Genomic DNA, 24,266 nt, shown 5'->3' on the forward strand with positions numbered 1-24,266 from the left:
TTCATACTTTATACACTGCAATTACAAGTTTATGTCTATAAAATATAGTTCAGTTGCCAGAGAGGGCCCATAAACCCTGTTTTTCCTATCATTTCATTTCCAGCCCTTATGGTGAGAATCAGGCATCCAAAAAATTATCACTGCTTTAAAACAAAGTTTCCAAACACAGGGATAGAGTTGGATACAGTTAAAATAGCTGCGCACTGACGGAAGGAAGGAATGGAGAGCTTAAATCTGGCACCCCAGCCCCGAGCAGACTCTGGCATGAGGCTCAGCACTGTAACAGGGCCGGACCTGGCGCCGAGCGCGGGCTGAGCACCCGTTGCTGCCGCGGGACAGCAGGGATCACAGCCAATGCCCTGGCCTACAAAGGGCTTAAGGACGCGAGCTCATTGAAGTGACATGGATTTCTCGGATCATCCGAGCTTATAAGAAAGATTTTCTATAACATACAAATTTCAATTTCGCTGGGTTGCAGTAGAAATCATATAGATGAGGTTTTAATCAATGGCAATTCGACAGACCAGTAAGCCAAAATGTATTGCTATCAAAAGCAGGAAAAACACTAAGTTTCATTTACAGCATATGAAAAGGCATATACCAAGTATTAATTTAACAGAGAAGTCAGCTTAACACCCATCACACAATTCTGCCTAAACAGATACTTTGCAACTGTAGAAAGACCCAGGACTTGCTTTGGATGGTGGCAGCATGCAGCTCATCGCACCTCCTTCCCCCAGTTAGCTCTTTAAATACTCTGAAAATACAGCTCACCTTCAGGGAAAGAGGATTTGCCCACCCCACAGACAGCCTGTGCATTAAAAACTGTACCTCATCTCCGACCTCAGCGCGCGTCACATCAGCCCAGCTACCGGCACAGAACGCCATGGGGATGGCTACAAGCTCTATTCAGGTCAGTGAGTTTTAAACATTTTCCCTAGCATTGGTGGCATTTTAAGCTATACATTATTATCACTGGTAGGTTAGTATGATTTATATCATCATCCGTGAAAGGAAAACTAACCTTTTGGTAACGCGCCCTTTGTGAAGGCCCCTCACTTCAGCATCAAACCATTTGGCTGTCATTAACTGAGTCACATACTATGCAGATGAGGAATTTACCCAATAAAATATATGAGCACATATCAGAGTTATCTTGTTCTTCATTTCTGATTTTCAGAATCTAAACAAAACAATAAAACCACTGATTTCTTTTATTGTTATCAGCCCATAATATTTTGCAGTAATGTTAAGCTTCTTGCAATCTCAGAGAATGTTTGCATTCAGACAGTATATATTTCACAGCTCAATGTCAGTTACAAGTGTTAATGCAATGAGTATAACAAACTAAGACTGTTTATTTTTATTAATTCAGCATTTATTATTAAATCTAGCACTGCCTGACACTGATACAAATACCTTTTTTTATAGTCCTGAGCAATGAATTTCTTTTCGCTGCATTAGCAATACCCTGCAAGTAATACATTTCTATCAAAACTTTGCTAGTCATTTCCATTCAAATAACTTATACTGTGGGAGACAATTTGCTCGAGTCTGAGAGTTGCATCACCACAAGCGTCCAAGGAAATCACTTTAATACGCCTCCATAAACGAACAAATGCTGTTTTTACAAGGTGTTATTCCCACCGAGACCAAACTGCAAAGCACAGCTCTACGTTCCTAAAATTTTATTCTCCCCCAGGGAACAGTATTTCCCTAAAAGTTTAATTCCCACTGAATAATCTTAACTTCCTCTAAAGAAAGAGAGACCTTTTCTTGCTGCAGGACAAACAGAATTTTAAAGAGTCTAGATAGAAACTTAATGCAACCCATACCATGTCAGTGACCTTCAAGCTGACCACATTATATCCCATCCTTGCACTGCTCTTGCTCAATTCCATTTATGCATTTCCTCTGCTATTTTGTTGTTTTAAGCTGTTCTGTGCAGAAAAAAATCCCCATATCTTTAAGACTCTTAAGCTGTTTTTTGGCATAAGCCTAATGAGTGGAAAAGAAAAACAAGTGTGATGTTGGGTAGGACAACTAAGGTGAGCCATGTGGAGACGTGCCTTTATACTCAATACGAGATACAAATTAACATCATTAGGCGCTATCATTAAGTGAAACAATGAGGCTAGAGAAAGAAACGGGTATCTTATTCCATAAATACTGCTAAATCTCTAAAGAGAGAAGCAGCAATACCAGTGCTATTTAATATTTAGCCAACCCAAGGAAGTGTTTCAGAAAATCTTTCATCACCCAGTGTGGACAGCAATAGTTTGTTTAACTATTAAAGAAGTAAACACACTAAGACAGAGATCTCTTCTGACAGTGCAGTGAGGTTTTCCCCTTTCTCTGCCTTAGAAAATACCTTTCCTATGTCTGTGCTAAGGTTCACCCTTCAGGTAAAGCTGGCAGATTATCCTGATTTATCAGTGTGGCAAACACTCTACGACTGAAGCACTATCATTCGAACAGCGGGGAAGCTGCTGCCAATTCCTTTTTGTATCTGTTGCGATGGCTTCGGAGCATCATCTTGGTAAGGGCTGCAATTGCTCTCAATATCCCAATGAGAGGGTCGTTGCTGCAGAGCGAGCGGTCCCCGCGGCAGGGCCGCAGGAGGAGCCTGTCGCAGCTCGCCCGCCTCCCCGCCACACACCTCATCCCACCCAGGCTGGGAACTCCTGCCGCTCCTGTGAGCTCCTTCTGCAGCCCACCCACTGCCACTGCCCCAGCTTTAATTCACTCACTAATGACCTAAGAGGGATAGGTGTTTCCATTGGACACGACACCAGCGAGCACTGGCACAGGAGCACAGCTTCATCCCTGCGCACTGCCCGTGCCCCAGGGGCAGCCGCCAGCCAGCTCCCCAGGCCTACGAGGGCACTTTGTGCTCCCGAATCCCGAGAACGGGCTTGACCTAATGCTGGACACCTCGCTGAGCGGTGTATTAAGCCAGAGACTTCCAAATCAAACATTATACTTGACCTTTTGAATTTTGTTCTAATCAATACCGCAGAAATTGACTTTTCTTTTATTCTGTACATCCAAATGGTTCTATTAAACTGAAAGCCTACGTGACCTCACAGGAAAGAAAGGCCATCAGAACCAGTCCTGAAGTCCATGTTACATAAAAGCCCTACCAGCAAACTGTGAATACTGGAGAATATCAAACATAGCCAACTCAGTTATTATGGGGCAGCCATATTAGCTGTCCTGGCAGAAGAAATATATACAGAATATTGAATTATCATTCTTTTTGACTTGGTTAAATGACCAACAGCAGAATTCAGCTGAATTTGAAATGCACAGAAATTTTCCTACTTTAAATATATTCAAGAGCTTAGATATACCAAGCTACTCTGTAGCAGGTAACAACTGCCTAGGTCTGCACTTTTAGCCTGGAAAAAAACAAGAGATAATCCAAGTTACTGTTACTGCTAGTCCCAACCAACTGTAAATGCTTTAGCCCTGTAGAGGCTGCAAGACTCAAAGGACGAGGCAGATGTCAAGGACAGGCAATGGGGATGATGAGGTCTTACACTGCCTGGGCCCTGGCAGTGGTGCAATAAACGGAATGTCCTCCCATTAAAGTATCAGAAATCCTGCAGGAACAAATAAGCCATTAGAAGAATGGAGAAGTGACCTCATATTCTCATATAGAAGAATCAGGCTTTTTTGTTAAAGCTAGTTATGTAACTAAAGCAATCATGACCTCTCTGTGCTAAAGGAGAAAATAACATACTTACATCCATGTTTTCATTCATGTATATCACTGGGGGGTTTAATTTGCTACTGCCTTTTCTGATAGATAAATAATTTAAAACACCAAATTTTATCAGACCGAGGGATGGCAGTTCACAGAAAAACCTCCCTTGTCTAATGGGACATCAATATAGACAGATGAATAAATGTTTCTTCAAAGTATTATGAGTCTGCCTTGAGAAAATAGATTCCTAGTGCAACTCCCCAGCCTTTATTTTTTCAGTTTGGCAACTTGCGCTTTTTTTTAATATACACATTGAGTAACGAGTTTGAAAAATAATCCATAAAAAAATTCACCCCTACAATAGTCAACTTCCCACAAGACCAAGCTAAGCAAAATAAGCTACAGTAATTGATGGACACATAGGAACAACTTATAGCAGTCTATTTTTAAAGACAATTATCTATTTAAAGACAATTATCTATTTAAATCGCCAAGCGCTACCAGCCCACTCTACGCAACGGCACAGCCGGCAATGTTATCAGTCACAAGCTGTCTGCATACAGGTCCCTGCTTGCTGAGCTTTTTCAGATCAGTTTAATATAATAAAAACACACAGTTGCACATATATGTGCATAGGATCATTAGGTTAATTGGGTAACTTTTTAAATAAATATTTTTTATTAAAGTGTTGATTAACTTAATCTGAAGTGATTTGTGGGGAAACACCAGTCTGTATTTTGCATTCATAAAATGTGTTTGAAGTTCTGAATCTTGTTGCAAGAAGCCAAAAATAAATCAGGCTAATGCGTGAAAATGAAAACCATTTCAAATTCAAATAAATTCCATAACTAACTCTAATATTTTGAACACATAATTTTCTAAATAAAATTCCCATTTCTCTACTTCATATATATTTAATCTAGATGGAGTATTTCCAAACGATCAGCATGAAGTACTTTAACTAAGCTGAAGCAATTTTGTCTTCATTTTGAAAATCATCACCTCAGCAAATGAAACCTGAAATCTTGACTTTCAGCGCAGTTGGGGACAAAAGTCTCTAGAATCTTGAAAACTGCCCAAAGGCCGGAGTAACCTTCCCTGCCAATTCCTACCCTGCACCACGTAAGCTCTGCTGCCAGCTTATTAAAACAGCTGCTCCTTCACATGAAAAGGGTTTAATTTCTACAGAAAGGCATCTCATCATAGAATCATCTGAGCAGTCCATGCACATGTGAAGAGGGTTAGGGCCAGCACTGCTCTGGAGTAAAAGGTTGATGTTAAAAGGCCAGCGAGGGAACAAAGGATTCCTCTTAGGGAAGTTTTGCTGACAACCAATGCGTCCCACCTGCGCTGTCTTGTCTTCCATTTACTTGTTCCTTCAGAGCAAACACAAGCGTGAGGGGATGTTTCTACACTAACTTTGGGTCCTTCCCTGGCGCGTTCAAGCACACAAGAGCTTGGCACATTTGAACAGTTTGGCGATGGTAGGGAGATTTCCTTGAAAGCCCCAAGAACCTGCATATCTATCTGGTCACTGAACCAACTGCAGGAACACTGCGAGCACAAACAGAGCGACTGGCTCCAGAGAACCTCAGAATGGTTGAGGTTGGAAGAGACCTTCGGAGATCCTCTAGTCCAAGCCCCCTGCACAAGCAGGGCCACCCAGTACATGTGGCACAGCCTCACGCCCAGCAGCATTAATTATTGGTCAGCTAAGATTAAATAGGAACCGAAGTACTTTGAAAAGGAAGATCACCATGTTTCCCTTCCCCAAACTGCAGTTTGATTTTGTAACCACCGTCAGGAAATCAAAACACCTTCCTTGTCTGCTATAGCAAAAATTCTTCCACAAATGTTAAATAGATGCTCATTTTTTGTGCCTTAGAAAGTGAATCAGATTAAACTTATACATTGATTAAAGCTAGTAACAGGGAGCAAAAGAGTTCGTCAAACAACAGACCAAAGCGGTGTCACCAGGCCGCGTGGAACCCGCAGGCCGAGAGCCAGCAGCTGCACAGGGAGGGTCGCAGTGCGCTTGCTGCTGTATAACGCGGAGCAACATTCACAACTTAAACCGACTTTAGTTGTAGGTCTGCGAAGGAGTCGCGAATGGTGAAACATGACATCTTATAGTCCCACACTACTGAGCAGAAACGAACCTCGCAAACAAGTCGTGTAAGCAGCACCTGGGGGACCTTCCACAAGGCAGGGAGAATTCATTATCTCAGCCTCCTTCCTTATGGAATACTAATCCCGAACAATGGGATCCAACAGCTGCCCTTCGGAATGTCAAATAAGTTATCTTCTTTGCTTCAAAGCTAATTAAGATGCAAATTGAAGGCGCCGTGCTACAGCATAGCTTCCTAACCCTAATGAAGACACTCAGTATTAGGAGGACACAGCTCCTGGCTGTAGCCATGGCCTGTGGTCACGAGACCTAAGCAAGTCTGAACTATATGGGATTGACGCGGGTCTTTTCTTAGAGAGCCCATCTCTATTTAACAGACAGAATGATACTGTGTTCTCTTTATATGGAGTAATCCCTTTCTCGGGAAGGCAGATGTACTGGGAGGAGGGGGGCCATACTGCTGACTGATGAATACTAAAACCTATTCCATTAAATAAAGGTAAGGACATAATCCAAGAGAGGCAGCAGCACTTTATATTCAGCTCCTGCTTATTCGCATTGCGTACAGGGTTGGCATTTGATCTACAGATTGTTTCAAAACCAGCAATAATTTCTACAGCTTGTCTCAAGCTCCAGGCCAACAGATCACTTACATTTTGGGTTGTATCAATCTTCCAAAAACACACACAAGCACATCTGATACTTACTTACATGCTCCATGGGAATTATTAATGCTCAAATTAAAAATGCATAAGGAGAATTTTAGTATAAAACATGATATCTTCTTGAATATAAGAAATTAAACCACCCAAATAGTGACTCTGCATAAAATACTTATCTCTGACCCTTGTTCTAATCATGCGGGGCTCAGATTAGGGATAAAGACAATGATTAAGTCCACGGAGGACAGAAACCAGCAAAACACACTCCCCAGAGCTGCTCTGTTAAATCATGAAGCTCATCACTAACCTCCTAGTAACAACCTCTGACAGACACATTAAAATACATGCCGAAGGACAGCATGGGTTCTGACATGTTGTTCACATCTAAGGCACTGACATGCCTGTTATTTGTCACTCTAATGCAGAACATTTTAAAACAATGAATCATTTCATAAAACGGCAGACGAGTAAATCACACTGTAATTTTAAAATTCATTTTTGTTTGACAACATGAGAAGCTCCCTAATGATTTCATATATGGTTTCATACACTGTTTCTACCTCTCTTGCATGGCCACAGCAAAAAAAAAAAAAATGGGGGCTGAAACAACACAGATTCCTTGGCTGCTGCTGGCTGCTTTTGCACTAAACTGTTTAAAATAACCCACTCCTGACACAAAATACAGCATTTCTATTGCCTGCATACATTGTTACTGGAAATGACCTAAAGTAAAAATATCAAGTAAGTGGCTATTTGAGGTCAAAAAACACACACACCCCAATAAATAAACAAATAAATAAATAAATAAATCACAGAATAGAAACATCCTCAACAATCACTATAAAATGACAAGAAAACGTCACGTCACAAAAATATATTCAAGGATAAGTATGATTTTCTCTTTGGAGATTCTCTGATGCAGCAGTGTTTTGCTACGACTTCAAGACATTCATTTACAGGTATGTCTGTTCTTACAGCATATTGCACTCGAGCTTAAATCACATTTAAAAGAGAACACTGAACTAGTGTCAGAGGGAAGCACTGGATCCGTTCCAGCCTTCTGGCTCCGAGTGCCAAGCACCAGGTACTTCAAGGAACCTTCATAAACCTTCCTGGGAGACAAGCTCTTCTTCTATAACATGGGCATATTGCTTCCCCCCGCAGATACCTCCTTTTCTAACCTTCCTACCAATTTCAGGCTAAACAATTCTGATGTCATTTGGTAGTTAGTTGCCCTGTGCATTGGATTTGTCCATAGATATCGTTATCAAAATTCAGGTTGCTTTTAGTCTTGCATGGAAAGAATAAACCAAGTAGCTGCCTTCCAGAGGGGTGTTTGGTCTCACAAGGGAACATGGGAAAGGCCTCCAACCACAGCAGCAGAAATGCCCCCAGGAGGCACCGGAACACTTAACTCCTGCTCTCAAAGCTTGCGGACACATCAGACTGAATAGTAGGATTTGCAAAAAGCAAAATCTGCAGAACATCTAACACACAAGTAATGCAAGAGAGAGAGTGAAGGTGGAACCTGTAATTGCCATCCCAGCTCCCTCTTTCTTCCATGCCTGCAGGACTCTGTTGCTTTGGCCAATCCAAAATTAACACATCAGAAATATTTATTATCTTTTACTGTAATGTACCACAAAAATGTCATGCACTACACTGCGGTCCCTTCAATTTGGTTTTGTAATTTATCCGTTGTCCTGTCCACTGAATAAAAAAAAGTTAGTTTCAATAAAGAGTAAAACATACCATCAGAGGAACTAAATAAATCTGCAACAGCCAAGATTTTTACTTTGATATGAATTATATGGGAGTCTGTTGCTCCTTTGTAAATCAATTTAATACTCTGGGTTTTTTTTTTGTTTTGTTTTAAATCACATTTAATTTAAGATGATTTTCTTGGGTAGACATGTCCTGAAAATATGATGAGCTAATAAGTCATTTAGATCACGTATGGTTTATTCAAAGCTTTGTTTCCCAGACACATAAATGGGAAAAGAATAAGAAGGATGGCAAGTGCAGATTGGAACAGCTACTCAAAAGATAGCTGCAACAATTTACCTTTTGTATTTTCTTAACCAGAATATTCAGTACATCCTTACTGGACACAAAAGAGTGGCTTCTGCGACTCATAGAAACAGATTACAGGCTAATTAACTAACCAAGACTGTCAGTATAATTAGGATCCTGAGCTTTTTCAGGAACACCAGCCATCGCAGCAGGAATATCTAGCAACTACTGTAGCTTGCTTAATTGAAAAAGATTTGATAGAATTATTTAAGACTACAAGAATTTAAAACTTTTGATGAACGGAGAACAAACACTTTTTTGCGGGAAAATGCCAGAGACCAGAATTAAGCTGTGGCTGGGGAAAGAGGTGACTAAGGAGGCGACTATATCCACTTGGAATAAATCATTTTTATGCTAGTCATAGTGTGATGAACATAATTATATGCCTCTGCAACATGAAATTTGTTCATGTTTTTCTCTTTCAGTTGCAAATCTGCTCAACTATCATGTTTAGCTTTCTCTTCAAAATGTTACTAATACTGTGTAGTAACACATTGCTTGGACTATCTTTGCATTTGAAAATCATAATCTCCAAATACCACGGGATTCCAAGCACGGGCCTATGACAGGTTCATTGAAACCCTTTTTCTATATCCAGTTTTTCATACATAAGTAAATGCAAAGAGAAACTGCAAGGGATTTGAGAATATTTTGATAGGTCAAATGAAATCATGATTTATTGCACTCTAATTGCTTGCACCAGTATGCCTCTTTTACACCGAAGAGCAATTAAATAATCATGGACCCCGCAGATCAAAGTAGAAAGTGGCTCTAACTAGTAAAATTAATTATCTTAGCATCAGATCCAGGCCAGTAGATAAGAAATGCAACCAGCTGGAAAATGTTACCTGTCCTTCACAGTTTTCACATGCAACGCTAAGGTAATAGTCAATACATTTTAGAATATTTTCAAAATGAGACTTCACTGACCTCAAAAATTCATACAGAGAGAAGATGACAGATTTATCAGCCAAAGAATTTGGGCAATTCTGTGCAGGCAAAGGAAGTCTATTTTCCTAATTTTAAGGTACTATTTTGCCTTCAGGTGAAATTTTGCATTTTGGTCATTCTAGCTGGGAGAAAAAAAAAAAAAAAAGGTACCAGAAATAAGTGATACCCAAAACAGCAGAATAACTAGTTCCACAAGACAAAGAATTTGTGGGACTCTGTGAAGGTGGTTTAACTCACAGCAGAGATTAATGTTTGGAAATATCAGTGGCAGAAGCTTCACACCTTCTCTTGGCCTCCCAGAGAGCTTGTGCCCTAGGGCCCTGACACCCACACAGAGGGCAGGGAGGGCCTTGCAGCGCTAAGAGCAAGGGGATATTTTCATGTATCTGCCTTCTTCACAGAACATTTAGCCCCCTTGTTATTGACTCCAGCCTGATGGCCTGCTGGGATAAGATCCCCCTTACCCTCAATCTCCCTTCCCTGTTCCTCCAAATTCCTTTCTGTTGCCAGCAGTTCCCTTTCCCACGTGGCCCTTGCACCTGGCTTCTCCATACGTCCCTTTCCTAATTGCAACCCCTGGCAAATCCTGCATCCTTCTGAAGGTTCCCTCAGCCTTCCCACGCTCGGATATTTACAGTGGGAGTCATACTCCCCTGGCTCTAATCTGATCCTCATAAAACAGGAGTTTCATTTAATCACTGTCTGAGAGACCACAAACACATTTTATTAGACTTATCTACCCTCCCCGGCGCACTGAGGGCTCCTCGCAGCGCTGCTCAGAACGAGCTGCTGTTGGCAGCCCCGCAGAGCGCGGCTTTCTTTACAGCGCGGTGAAGCCGAGGGAGGGCCGGCGCCGCGGGCAGGACGGCTCCCCGGCCACGGCTGCCCCTGCCGCGAGCGCAGCCTCGCGCCGCGGCACTGCGCGCAGGGCCTGCGCCGGCACCAAAGGGCCCTCAAGTTCTGCTGGAGGGATTGCTTACGCCTTGCAGGAAAACAAGAACAACCAAACAGCAAAGCAGAACGCACAGCTTACTGACAGCATCATTAAACAGGAACTGCGTGTTACACAGTGGGCACGAGAGCTGCTCACGGTGCTCAGTGGCCTGATGAGAAGTGAGAAGCTGGTGAAGGGTTTTCCTGAGCTAAGTCCACCAGGTTAACTGCTGGAAACTGCTACTTCACGAATCTGGCATCTCTTGCCTATTCCCACTGCCCCCTCTATTCGCCCCTGGTAGTTCTGCCATCTGCCTTTCGGAGCACCCTCTCGGCTCCTCACCCCGGGCCTGCTCACGCTCCCGACGGACGCAAGCGCTGCGCTCTGCCCGGGCCCTCGCAGGTAGCGTAACACCGAGGCAGGGCAGCCGCCGGCTCGCCCCTCGTGCCCTGGAGCTGCGGGAGCGCCGCGGGAAGCTCCCCACGGACACCGCAGCCGGAACGACAGGAAGAAGAAAATGCACGAGGGTCTCATTCAGCAAGAAAAAACAAAACCAAACACGAAATTGAACTAAAGCAGATTGCTACAAAATCAGCTAGTGGTGACTCTGCATGTAGAAAAATACCCAGGGAAAAACATCTATTGAAAGCTTAGTACCAAGAAAAAAATCTGGGCCACCATTACCTTGGGAAAGCATGCTATTTTAGAACAACTTTGAAATCCGTCTGCCTCTAGAGTTGATCAGGAAACCGTTTTCATCCTCAGCTCCTCCCAAAACATCGCTCTTTCTATCTTTAGGAACATTAAGGCATGTTTAGCAACACATTTGTCAATGTATTTTCTGATATATGCCATTTTCACTCTCAGAAAAAGCCTGGGAAGACAACGCAGAGTGACTGTGGAGGCACACGGTTGCTAAAGTACAGCTCCAAACTAACACGCCTCCCTGCTTCTGCAGCATCTCAATTTATGTCTCAGGCTGAGGTCCCAAAGCACAGGCTGCGTGACAGCGTGCACAAATAAATATTCCTTTTAACAGTATCTGCAAACCCTTCTTTGCAGGGTTGCAGAAAACACTGACTCCAGGGCTAGGAAAAGGAGTAACACTGCTCCTGAGCAGCGCTCTTCAGGGAGTGTGAAGCGACGGCGGCTTCCGCCGGGGGCGGTTTTCCCGTCCTGCTACTTCCCCGGAGCGGCAGCGCTGCCCGGCGGGGCTACGCGCACCTGGCCCTCGCGTGCAGCAGGGCCGCAGCAGCTCTCTCGCGGCATGAGCACACACACCCATGCACACGCAACATCAAGTCAATTCTTTAAATCCTTTATCAAATTCCTGCATTTTAGGCACTTGAGAACTGCCGTATTAGCTCTATTGTAGCGCTGCTAACGTGAAGAGGAGCATATCCTTAAGAAAAGTTAAACACTTTGGCCTCAACTTTTATTTTTTCCTGGCCACATGAATAGTGGGGTAACACAGTAGTGTTACCCAGCTATGTAACACATATTCAATGTGAGAAAAAGTTTAAATCACTTACAAAATTAGCTTCCTACCCGAAATACAGCTTTAACTTTATTCTCTACTTTCCACAGCTTACAAGATGGCCAGCAGAGAGCGTTGAGATTTTGTATGAAATGTTTCGTACCAGGAGCTGTTTTATTTCCACAATTTGCAAAATACCCTTTCAGCTGTACAAAGATGCAGAAATGCAAGTTTAAAAAACTGTTTATCAGACACTGGCATTTTTCCTGCTTCGTAATTCAAAAAGGATCTCGGTAAAGAAAACTGAATTTGGCAATCCATTAACATAGATTTGATGCTCTCTCTGTTATCTCTTGATGTCTCACCCCTTTCAGAAAAATGAAAATAACTCACAGTAAGAGTGGCTGTTGCCCGTATTTATCCACTATATTGGCAATTATTAAGACCCTGGAAGAGCTACTGAGGCTCTGCTGACTCACGGTGGCAGAGTTGTCACTTGTTAGCTCCATGATGAAGGTGGGGGAAGGAAGGGCACAGGAGGCAATGCCAGAGAACAGCAAGGTCTTGGGGAAGGGCACACGGCATGGCTGTGTACCAACCAGCACTAGCTCTCAGGAGGAAGGATTTCCTGGGTGCTGGGTTTGCACCCAGCCTCATCCCATCTCGGTTAGAACCCGGCGGAGCCATTTCCAAGAGAGCTGAGCAGCCCCAGACGTGCCCCGCAGCGCGTGCAGGAAGAGCAGCAGCTCCGAGAGAGGTGGCGCCTGCCCAGCGGGTGAGCTCCTTCTGGGCACACCAGCCCCGCGCCGCACGCGCAGGGCTCTGTGCCACGACAAGCTCTCCTGGAGAACGGCACATGCTGACAGATCAACGGAGGAATTAACCCGCTCCACGGACCTGACCCACAGGGCAGAATTTTCACAGGATGCGACTTGATGCCACTAACTATTTTGGCTTAGGATGTGTGTCCATAGTTCTGCCTGGGACAACTGTACTCCTGATTTAGGCATTACAGGGAGCTGCTTTAATGCTCGTGGGATCAACCTAAGCCTGAAGTCATTCACACAGTCTGAACATTAGGCAATGTTGGCATTTTAAAGTGTGGAAAATTCCAGGTTTCATATCATTTTAAGTTTTGCAGTGCTCACAGCAGCATGTAACAAGGGAAAAGTTAAAGCACGTTATTCGAAGGGGTAAGGATGCTGCCTCAGAGAGGAAAACAGGTTCCCAGAGCTGTCTGCTTACATTTGAGGGAGCGTAATCTGGAGTCTGCCTCTCTCGGGGCTCTAGCCTCTTTCTTGCAAGGCTCCGAGCCATGAGTTTACACTTCCCACCATCTGCTCCGATCACAGACTGCTTGGTGAAGGCTGCTAGGAGGGTGCGCTTGCTCTAATGCCATCTTACCTTTCCTCAAGGCTGATAAGAGCATGTGTCCTTCCTTCAAGGCACAGGGGAGAAGGGAAGAGGAACAGAAAGGTTCTTCATGCAATATATATGGGCTGTCCAGAGTCACACAATACTCACTGCACTTTCAGATAAAATCCTGTCTAGGTCACAAGTTGCAGTAAAAACTGTTCACCTGATTCAGGTACCACACCGAGCCTGTTCAGCCCCCATGCAGTAAGGGTCATGAAAGCCTGTGTCTTAAGGGTCAGCGTTGGGGAAGCAAGTGACCGCAAGCTGGGAAATAAATGAGTACAGTACTCTCCCTTCTAACCTGCTGGCACCGGGCCTTGCAGCAGAAAAGAGAAGAGTAAAAAGGCAAAATGTCAGCTAGAAAACATTTTTCATGTTGTAAAATACAGTGTCCCCACTGAAATGCTTGATTAGAGAGACACTGAGGGGCTAATACTTCACTAAAAGCAGCAGTGAGTTATTGCAGAAAGGTCGCGTGTGCACATGTGTAATGCGACGGGGATGGGGGGGAACAACTTCAGGACTGAAGATCTGTATCTGTGTCCTACAAATGCCACGTTAGTGTTTCATATAATAGTCTCAGGAGCACACACTGAGCTTTTAAGTACTCAAAACAGCCTTCACAAACAGCAAAAGCGACTAAGAGGATTTGGCTGTTTCGGCACATCTCTAGTTCACGCCAGAGCTGCCCATCCTGCCCCTATTAGTCACTCCGAACAATCACTCTTTTCCCAGCAGAGCTTACTCATTTGCAAGATAAAAGGCAGACATTTCTGCACATGCCCATAATATTCTTCACCACTGGGGGCAGCTTTACATAAGACTGCATTCACGGAGAGCAAAGCAACAGTCGGACGGCGCTTTCGGCACGCCAGTGCGCAGAGCGAGCCGCGCTCGGCGCCGCGCGGGCTCAGCCTCCCCGTGCTGCACGGCTGCTTCCCAGCTGGATCGGGTGCCGAGAGAGGAACTGCTGCCCTATGGAATACAGATGCCTGAATGCAGATAGCTAACGCTTGCGTGGAGGAATCTAACATGCTCTCCTGTAAAGAGAAATTTTAAAAGCCAGGTTCCTAACTAGAAAGATGCAAAAACGTAATATCCATGAAGATCCTATCACCTAGGAAGACTTTGACATTTTGCAGCGAATGCCGTGTTGGGATTGGTTTATTTTTGGAATGTTCTGCATGGCTGGCAAAGAATAATGTTCCAAAATCGGTCCATCTCCCAAGGGGTCCAATTTTTCTTCCTGGGTGTCAGCGAGCCCTGACTCACTACAGTGCAGCTGACAGGGGCTGCCATGCTTGTGGCACACTAAGCAAAAAACAAAGACCTAAGGACGACCTTTGAACAACACAAAGGATGGGTATGTTTTTCATGTTCTTTTTTTTTTTTTTTAATATATAGTTCATAGCCACTGCATAGCCTCTGCTTTAATTACTCCATAGACTTACCTTGATGTGATTTGTGATTACAGTTAAATTGCTTAGGGATTACACCCTTTTCCCAACTGTTTTGCAATATTTATAAAGACATTCTTTAAAAAAAAAAAATCTGAGTAAAAAAAATGTGAAAAGTAGTCAAGTCAAGCTAGGGATTTTAAATGACTGTTGCAATAAAGATTTTAGCATGATTTTTAAAAAATGACTGATGTGTGGGGGGATAACTTTTCTAAGTTGTTTTTATTTCCAGGTTTCAATGTAATTAGGCTACTGAGCGGATCAGCTGTAGCTCTGGTAATAGCCCCTACTGTATTACTGACAATGCTTGCTTCTGCTGAACGAGGATGCCCTAAGGGCTGTAGGTGTGAAGGCAAAATGGTATATTGTGAATCTCAGAAATTGCAGGAGATTCCCTCGAGTATATCTGCCGGTTGTTTAGGTTTGTCCCTTCGATATAACAGCCTCCAAAAACTAAAATACAATCAATTTAAAGGTCTTAATCAACTCACCTGGCTCTATTTAGACCATAACCACATCAGCAATATTGACGAAAATGCTTTCAATGGAATACGCAGACTAAAAGAGTTGATCTTGAGTTCCAACAGGATCTCCTATTTTCTTAATAATACCTTCAGACCTGTGACAAATCTCCGGAACTTGGATCTCTCATACAATCAGCTGCAGTCTCTGGGATCTGAGCAGTTCAGGGGCTTAAGGAAGCTGCTGAGTTTACATTTGCGATCCAATTCCCTAAGAAATATCCCTGTTCGAATATTTCAAGACTGCAGGAACCTTGAACTGTTGGACCTGGGTTATAATCGGATACGGAGTTTAGCAAGGAATGTCTTTGCAGGCATGATCAGACTGAAAGAGCTTCACCTGGAGCACAATCAATTTTCTAAGCTCAACCTGGCACTTTTTCCACGGCTAGTCAGCCTTCAAAACCTTTATTTACAGTGGAATAAAATCAGCGTGATAGGACAAACTATGTCCTGGACCTGGAGCTCATTACAAAGACTTGATTTATCTGGCAATGAAATCGAGGCTTTCAGCGGCCCCAGCGTTTTTCAGTGCGTGCCCAATTTACAGCGCCTCAACCTGGACTCAAACAAGCTCACATTTATTGGTCAGGAGATTTTGGATTCCTGGATATCCCTCAATGACATCAGCCTTGCCGGGAATATATGGGAATGCAGCAGAAACATTTGCTCCCTGGTAAACTGGCTTAAAAGTTTCAAAGGGCTGCGGGAAAATACAATCATTTGTGCCAGCCCCAAAGAGCTGCAAGGGGTCAACGTGGTCGACGCGGTGAAAAACTACAGCATCTGTGGCAAGAGCACCACAGAACGCTTCGAGCTAGCACGGGCTCTCCCCAAGCCAACGCTCAACCCCAAACCTGCCAGGCCTAAACACGACAGCAAGCCCCCCGAGCCGCCCACCGCTGGGGCCACCGAGGCGAGCGCGGAGGCCGAGCCCGACGCGGAGCACATCTCCTTCCACAAGATCATAGCGGGCAGCGTGGCCCTCTTCCTCTCCGTGCTCGTGATCCTGCTCGTCATCTACGTGTCCTGGAAGCGCTACCCAGCCAGCATGAAGCAGCTGCAGCAGCGCTCCCTCGTGCGCAGGCACAGGAAGAAGAAGAGGCAGTCGCTGAAGCAGATGACGCCGAGCACGCAGGAGTTCTATGTAGATTACAAGCCCACCAACACGGAAACCAGCGAGATGCTGCTCAACGGAACGGGACCCTGCACGTACAACAAGTCAGGCTCCAGGGAATGCGAGGTATGAACCATTGTGATAAAAGAGCTTTTAAACGCTGCAAAATAGTGGTGCTTTACTGAACTCTAGGGACTAAAAAGGGAACATTTTTCTCACTTCTCTGGCACAGCTCTTCCATGTCACTTTTTTTGTACAATCATAATGCTGGTCATTTTACTCTCATACATAATCAACTCATTGAGATTTGAATACCGCAATCAATGTGAAGCCTGAGCTCTGCTTTAATACAATATCTATTGTACAAACCCTCTACTGATCATTAAAGTCTCACTTGTTTTTAAATAGAAAACTTCTTTCATAACTAACCCACTGCACCTGCAGTGAGTGTGCCTCTGTCTAGGGAGAAAAATGACAACAGAGCCAAAAAAAAAAAAAAAAGAAAAAGAGGGGGAAAAAAGGCAAAAAAAGCAAAAAAGGCAAAAAAAAAAAAAAGTACCCTCTCTTTCAGCCCCCCAACCCCAAACCTTGCCCATGCCCCAAAAGCCACTTGTCTAAGCAAGAACAACTTCCCCATTCCAGAGGCAGCTGCTGTAGCACCACTCGAACCGTGGTGCAAGGTGCCCGCGCGGAGCGGCCCTGGCAGCGCCGGGGGACGCAGGTGCCGGGCAGCCAACGCGCTGCCTGGCCAGAGCAGCCAGCGGCCCAGCGCTGAGCACACCCAGGCCAGGCCTGGCACAGAGAAATCGAGGCGCGATCAACAAGGAGGAAATACAAATTCTAGGATGGGGTTAACTCACTGCATTATAATACAGCTTCTAAGGCTGATAACTGCTTATTGAAACCTGTTTATGTGACTCTATACAAAAGGTGCCAGTGTTTATCCCTTATATCCAGTTGCCTTTCAGGAAGTAGTCAAAAGGCATTCATTAAATGAGGAGCAGAAATTCCTTATTGATGCAATTAGAGGAACTCAAATGGGCAGTAGCAAAAGCAAGGCCACTTCCTGCACACATTTGTTCAAATGCTCATTAGAAATTCTCTTTTTAAGACTGTCAAAGACATTAATGTAGCTGAGGAAACCATTAAATCTATCATTTTCTTCTATTTCTTTTTATTTGCTGGACTGGGCTTGTTAAGGTTTTGTGATGTATTTTTCACACTGTCCTTCTAATAACTAAATGAAGCTTCATTACTTGCAAAGCCAAACAGCATACATTTTAGAAACAACCAAAAAAAAAAGCCACAACTGTAAATAGCTTTCAAGAAAAGCTGGTTACTCACTAGCGCAGGTAACCAGAACCCTTAGGGATATCAGTGACAAAACAGTCTTCCATTTTAGCATAATCTTGGTGACATTACAAGAATTCAGACATTCCTTTTTAATGGAAGTCCTCCATCAGGGCTTTCTGGGCAAAATACAGATTAGTAATCTGGCTACTCCCCAGCCTCCCTCTCCCAAAGTCATGCAATTTTAGTGATTGCAGAAGAATTTAACATCTCCCATATTTCCAAATAAATCATATCTCCTATATATTTTGATGGTCTATTGCATAGCAAGGTTATCTTTTCTCATTCTTGAGATAATACGGCAGCACCTTTGCAGAAGCAAGTCATTAAATTAATAATCTCTATTTTGTAACTTGATTTGTCTTAGCAAACTGCACGTCTTGAATCACTCAGGAGGGAAGGGTTCCACAAACCAGTTGCACTGCAGCAGATTCAGGAAAGCAAAACCTTTAGCAGAGAGATCTGCTGAATTTTCATGGAAAGAAAAACAAGCCAAGCCACTCACCCTGAGCTACGCCAGACAGCACGAAAACAAGGCTAGAAAGCAGCTCTTAGGAAAGGAATGCACTCGAAGTACATTTTTACATATAATGGAGGTACTCTCAGTTTTAAGGATTGTAGGGAGGAAACAACAAGGAGCGGAAGCCGCAGGGAGGCCCCGCGTCGCCGAGAGCAGCGAGGGTCCCGCGCAGTCCCAGGGGCAGCACTCAGGGCGCCCGGGGATCCTGCCCCCGGCCCGGGTCACAGCCTGAACGCTGCTAGGAGCGGTCCATGCAAATGGAGTTCTCTTAGCTCGGGAGGGCTAAGAGCAAATCTTGGTAATCTCTGTACTGAAGGATTAGGGCGTTCTGCAAGCGACGTGTTAAGAACCATCTCTGCACTCTTAAGAGCCTTCTGTGTCTGCAGTGGTGACTGACATTAGGTACAGCCAGAGCAAAAAGACTGGGCTCAAGATATGCGTATATGTGTGTGCACACATGCATACATACCCGTGTGCACGCGTATGCACATATGAAAGAAAATTCTGAGATTTCTTAGCTGTGGGAGTGCCAAGTACACTCAGAAAATAATTTCATTCTATTAATTCAGAATTATTTCTATTTAAAAGTATTCAACACATCTTCTAAACACTGTTGCCTCCTTAATGGTCTGCGATAGTGAATGAGTTGCAAATAACTGGGGAGCTTGGCTACATGTGCTCCCACCTTCCTAACGCCTTGTTCTAACCACATCCATACTCAAAAGCAGCAATCCACAACCTCCTACAAAGGGTGATCTCTATAGGATTATTACTAGCTTCATTAGGAAAATTGTTAATTGTAGGTGTGAAGAAGAGAATCAGACCAGTATGTCATTAATCGTAGATGGATAAGATAAATAATTCTGAAAAGCCAGCATGTTTATATTCAAGTACAGGCAGGCTCAAAGAGCAACTAATTCAGTTATTGCCTAGGAAACACCTAACAGCCTTCCCTTTCCATACATTTCCAGATAGACACCAAGCACAGATGTGTGCAGAATTGCCACTCCAGTCCCGGGTAATGAAAGTGCTGCCTGACTATGCAGCAGAAAACACTCAGCATAACTAATTGAACCCTCTTGCACAGCCTCAGAGCTCAGCTGTTAAATGGCACTCTGGTGGCCACGGCTCAGAAACCATTTTAAACCAGCTTACAGCATGTTCTAACCCATTGCAGTGTGGATTTAATGTGGGCAACGACCGCAAGAGCCAGGCTAAATTTAGTCTCAGCCCTGCCACGCTAACCAACACCACAGAAGTGACTGGTGCTGGGTGGCGAGGCCATTGCCCCGGAGCCACCAGTCCTGCTCCTCTCGCGAGCCTGGCTTGCGGGGTCACAGTGTGAGCGATGCCGGCTCACGAGGAAACTCTCGCTACCACTCTGAAGCTTTAACACTTCAAATAGCAGGAGGAGAAACTGCCTACTTCCTTCCCACCTATTTGAATAGGGGAATTACAATCTGCTTGGTCTTGGCTGTGTGCGTTTTGGTACAGGAGTCTCACATGAGTCTGTAAAGCCAGATACAGAGCAGAGGGTCCTTAGCGAGGGCCGGTGGCGCCAGCAGCTCTCACCAAGCCCAGCTCCTCCAGCAAGAGCTTCAGGCACCGGCTCGTAAAGGGGCCTCTGGAGGATCTGCTCATCCCTGGGCGGCTCTCAGTGCTTTCACATAGGCCTGGTTTAGGACCACATGGATGCATTTTAAAGACTTCTAAAATTATTCTTCTATTGCTTTTCCTGAGTCTCGTCTAGTGTTATGGGGCTAAAAGTCAAGGGCAAGGCATTTCGCTCCACATCTGCCCCAGCCAGTCTTCATTTTCATTGGCTTTGCAGCGGATATTTGCTTGAACAGTGCAGGAACAAACACTAGCTGAAGCCACCAAACTATGACTTTTCACTTTATTGTAAGCACACCAAAAATCTTGAAAGAAGGTAGGGCTTCCCTCGCTACAATAAGGTTGTGTGACAAAGTGTTTATGCTGCTACGTGTTGGCAGGAGATGTTGGGAGGGCAAAAGACAGCAAAGGAAACACCACTGAAGATCTGAGGTTATTTGCTCGTGATCTCTAATCAGCTGAGGACTGGGAAGATAACCCAGGCTCCCTCCTCAGAGGGCCTCCTAGTCCATGGACTACTGTCACCTCCCAATTATGAGACTGAGATGCAATTCAGCAGCTCCTAGAATAAGTCAAGTGATATTTCAAAATTATAACCTGCACTGAATGCTCATCTTTGGGGAAAAAAATAGCTAATGCACTAAGCAAATTCAAGCAGACTTGTAATGTTCATTCATTGTGCTGAGATTACCTCCAGCAACTGCAGAGGAGGCCCATAATAATGAGAACAAGTGGCTTGTGAACAAGGAGCACAAGCCTCCCTGCTGGCTGGCAGGGTTCCATCATGCACTACCCACACTTACACACTCATCATGCCTTGCAGTTTGGCAACCTATTATGAACTAGTGAACCTTGATATAAAATGCACCTATAAAATTAACATAAATGTAAAATATTCCTGAAAACACAACTAGAATTTTTCAGTTTGCAGTAAGCAACTCTAAATAAAGTCTCCCAGATTAATTCCTGCGGAACAATAGTGACATCCAGTGGGTACTTACCTTAATCACAGGGGTCTATTGTCCAATTCATTTAGGTTGTCTCTTTACTTTGCACCTTTCTGCATAACATGATAGCAGCATATATTTCCTTAATGTCTATCTTATTAGAAGTTCAGCTGTACTACGATCCACCTCTGTATCCCAACCTTAACCTAGATGCAGTGAACGAGTGGAGAAAGAGAGCAGATCAATGCTAGCAAGAATGGTGCATCTAGCGCAAAAGGATCTGCTTTTACTAAGGACCATTAATGAGTAAGCAAGGACAAGAGAGGTAGCAACTACGGTGTTACATTAAGATATCCCCAACACAAACTAAGCTTATAAACCAATTCATTCAAATTCCAAACAGGAGATTAAAAAAAGAAAGCGTACTTGGAGTTCAGTTTTACCACCCTGAGAGAAGCATACTATTAGACATCAAAGGGAAGGTCACCAGCCCCTGGGAACCAGTGAAAGCAACATCTTCATCTCCAAAGTGCGTAATGTACGAAAGATACAAAAACAAATTATGTGAGTGCAAATATAAGAGCAATACGGGAAAGATCCAATTCCCAGGGAGTAATCACACCAATGGGAAACTTATCAAATACATGAATACACCACATATTTGCTTGTGAAGATCAAATAGCTGTCCAAATGTTAATTACTTTAACCTACTTCAGAATCAACTTAATCACTTTTTTACCTTGCAGCAACCTCTGGTATGTATTGCATTAATTACTTCATGCCTCAGAGCTTCTCTATGTCAATGGTTAGGGCAGCAGTTTTAAAACCACAATGAACGAAGCAAGTCGATGAAGTCAGGATTACAGCCAGTGTATAAAATACAGATTTAGTTTCCCTTAACAAGATGCCCAAGAACTCGTTCCACTCCCTATTGAATGAAATAGGGTCATACTTATAATCTTTTTTTAATGTCCTGAAGTGTGTTTGGAGCACACTAATCATCAATAGGCAGCTTTGATTTTTATCTTTCCCAAATCCAGCATTAGCACAGGGGAGCATAGGGACAGACCCCAAGGTGATCTCAGGTTCCCGAGTATTTCTTGGCCTTCTAGTGCATGGATCACAGTAGGCTGTGAAAAAGTCGGAAGTGGCCATGGACAGATCACCGTGAGGTCTTAAATTAAAAAAAGAGTTTGTTCAAGGGACTCTGGGGCAGTTATCTCTGAGTCGTTGGGCAGGATTTTACATAACAGAAATCAGAGAATCACAGATGAGAACAAGAACATCCTGGTAAAAGCAATAACCAAGAAAGAATTGTGGGGACAGATAACATGTTGTATTTGACCATCTTTCACAGAAAGCACATGCCTCCCCACAAGCCTTGCCTGGGGTATATCGACACGTAGCACTACCATGACTGCAGCACTAGCGTCCTAACATAAAAGCCAGCTCTGTTTACTGGGAGGTGGCGAAAGGCAGCAAATCCCTATTCCTTTCCTAATCCTTCTCTCTAAAGAGATAAGCAAAACATACTTAAGCTATTATAGGGAATATTTTACATTCACATAATAAACACAAGTTTTTCTTACCATTTCTCCCAAACTCTTTGGCTTGCCAAGATAAAATTGGAAGAGCTTGTAGAGTTCAGACTGAAGCAGAGGTCTCAAGGAAAGCCCTCAAATACAGACACAGAAACTAGAACATCCTCATTACTCCTCTACTCACACTCCAAGCAAGGACCTTACCAGGCTTATTGCTTCATTACACCATTAAGAAAATCAACTGCCAATTCTCTGTCTAAATCCTCCTCTTCTTAAAACTAACAAAACATCTACCCTGCTAGGTCTCCCAGGAACCTCACTGTGCTCTGCTGAAACAAAAAAAAACCCTCCTGGATCTTGGCAACCTCTGCAGAAGTTGTCAAACTTTCACAGTTATTATTCTCCCTGGAAATCCAGCAGCAGCTCCCACACGAGCAGTGTGCTTTACCTGCACTACATCCCAGTGTGATATACTAACTACAGGAACAAGGGGCATCTTTATGGCTGCTGCTGTCGATGGGCATAATTACTCAGAGAGACAGGAAAAGGAAAAGACTCCCAAAAAAGAGACCACATATGTCCTATAGTGCTCTGCATATACCTTTTAGTACTGGCAAAAGATCAGGGAGAACCTCAATTTCTCTACAAGCTGCACAAGAGGGCTTGAAAGATAAAAACTGTGTTCTGAAAGAAAAGAACTGGAATACTAAAAACAGTATCTGTACATTTCTTAATGTATTTTAAACATTTTTTGTGTCTGGTTCTGCGGTTAAACATTAAAAAAAAAATCTTCCCTGTCATTTTTATTTCACGTCTATAAATAAGAGGAAGAAAATACCTTCTGCTGATGTAAGCAGCGTTGCTGAGAAATTGTGGGACTGAGTCGACATAGGAATGATCAAAATATGTTTCATCGTACTACTTTGTTGTTTCTCATAAAATTATCTTCAATGTCTCTAGAAATGATGCGATAGTGGTAGCTGGTAGCCTTAACATTGCTCTAGCTGGGTGCATCCTCCTAACATTTGTTCTGTGCTTCACGACAAAACACAGGCTATTTGCTGTGTCCTTTACAGCCAGGGAGCAGCTCACTGAACGTTTCAATAATGGCTCTTTAACTACTATTTGTAATGATGGTAACAGTCACACAGTTTTACAGTTCTGATTTTTAATCATGCACTTATATTTTCCACTTCCTTAAAGGCTGCAAAACTCGCAAATCAATTTCAAAAAAAGGTAATGAGATAACCGGCCCCTTCTGTTGGTTCAGCTCTAACACAGGAGGAAAAGCATGCACAAAATGTTCAAAAGTACATACAAAATCTCCAGTGGAAACTGGGCATCCTAATTGCCTTTGTAATTCTTCCCTTCATTGCTCTCCAGATTAAATGTAGCTGTAGATGAAGGAAACCTAAAGACCGAACATGTGTTCTGCCAGAGTGTAGATAATGTGCAATAATAATACATTAGTTGTACAGTCTCTGGGCCCCTGAAAATACAACCATCACAAATAGATTCTTTGATCCAAACTACAGATTTTATAATATATGTTCTAGCATACGAGTTTTTTTCCATAACATATAGCTAGAAATCTGGCTTGGGGTAACGTGTAAAACCCGTGCAGCAGTGAACTGCAGGTTGATGCCTTTCCTTATTCTGAAAGGTCTTTTTGTTTTTAAAGCTATAGAATTAAGTACTGGAACCATACAGGAAACACCTTAAACTTCATCTGACTTAAACTTCTTGCTATTTTTTTTTCAGTTTCCTAGGATCTGTCATGTTTACTTTAGAACAGACTACCAGAAAGATTTCAAAAGCTGCAAAGGACAATTTAGAGACCAGATGCCAC

At 43.4% G+C, this 24,266-nt stretch overlaps 2 protein-coding genes across 3 annotated transcripts in view; one reads left to right on the forward strand and one right to left on the reverse strand.

The window, feature by feature from the left end:
* The window catches only part of CTNNA3 (catenin alpha 3), a 363,859-nt gene that overhangs the window by 155,970 nt on the left and 183,623 nt on the right, over positions 1–24,266 (reverse strand). The window lies entirely within an intron of this gene.
* The window catches only part of LRRTM3 (leucine rich repeat transmembrane neuronal 3), a 79,193-nt gene continuing 69,138 nt past the window's right edge, over positions 14,212–24,266 (forward strand). The window contains exons 1-2 of one of the 2 annotated variants that reach the window (XM_088525138.1): positions 14,212–14,713; positions 15,040–16,571. In XM_088525138.1, the coding sequence (XP_088381264.1) occupies positions 14,710–14,713; positions 15,040–16,571 (1,536 nt within the window). In that variant the 5' untranslated portion in view covers positions 14,212–14,709. Of the gene's footprint in view, positions 14,714–14,914; positions 16,572–24,266 lie in introns of those variants that run through there. The other variant, XM_088525131.1, reaches the window with a different exon arrangement.

The sequence above is a fragment of the Tinamus guttatus genome, unplaced genomic scaffold, assembly GCF_059628265.1.
Source record: "Tinamus guttatus ecotype Peru unplaced genomic scaffold, ASM5962826v1 Tinamus_guttatus_pri_ptg000023l, whole genome shotgun sequence".
NCBI lineage: Eukaryota > Metazoa > Chordata > Aves > Tinamiformes > Tinamidae > Tinamus > Tinamus guttatus.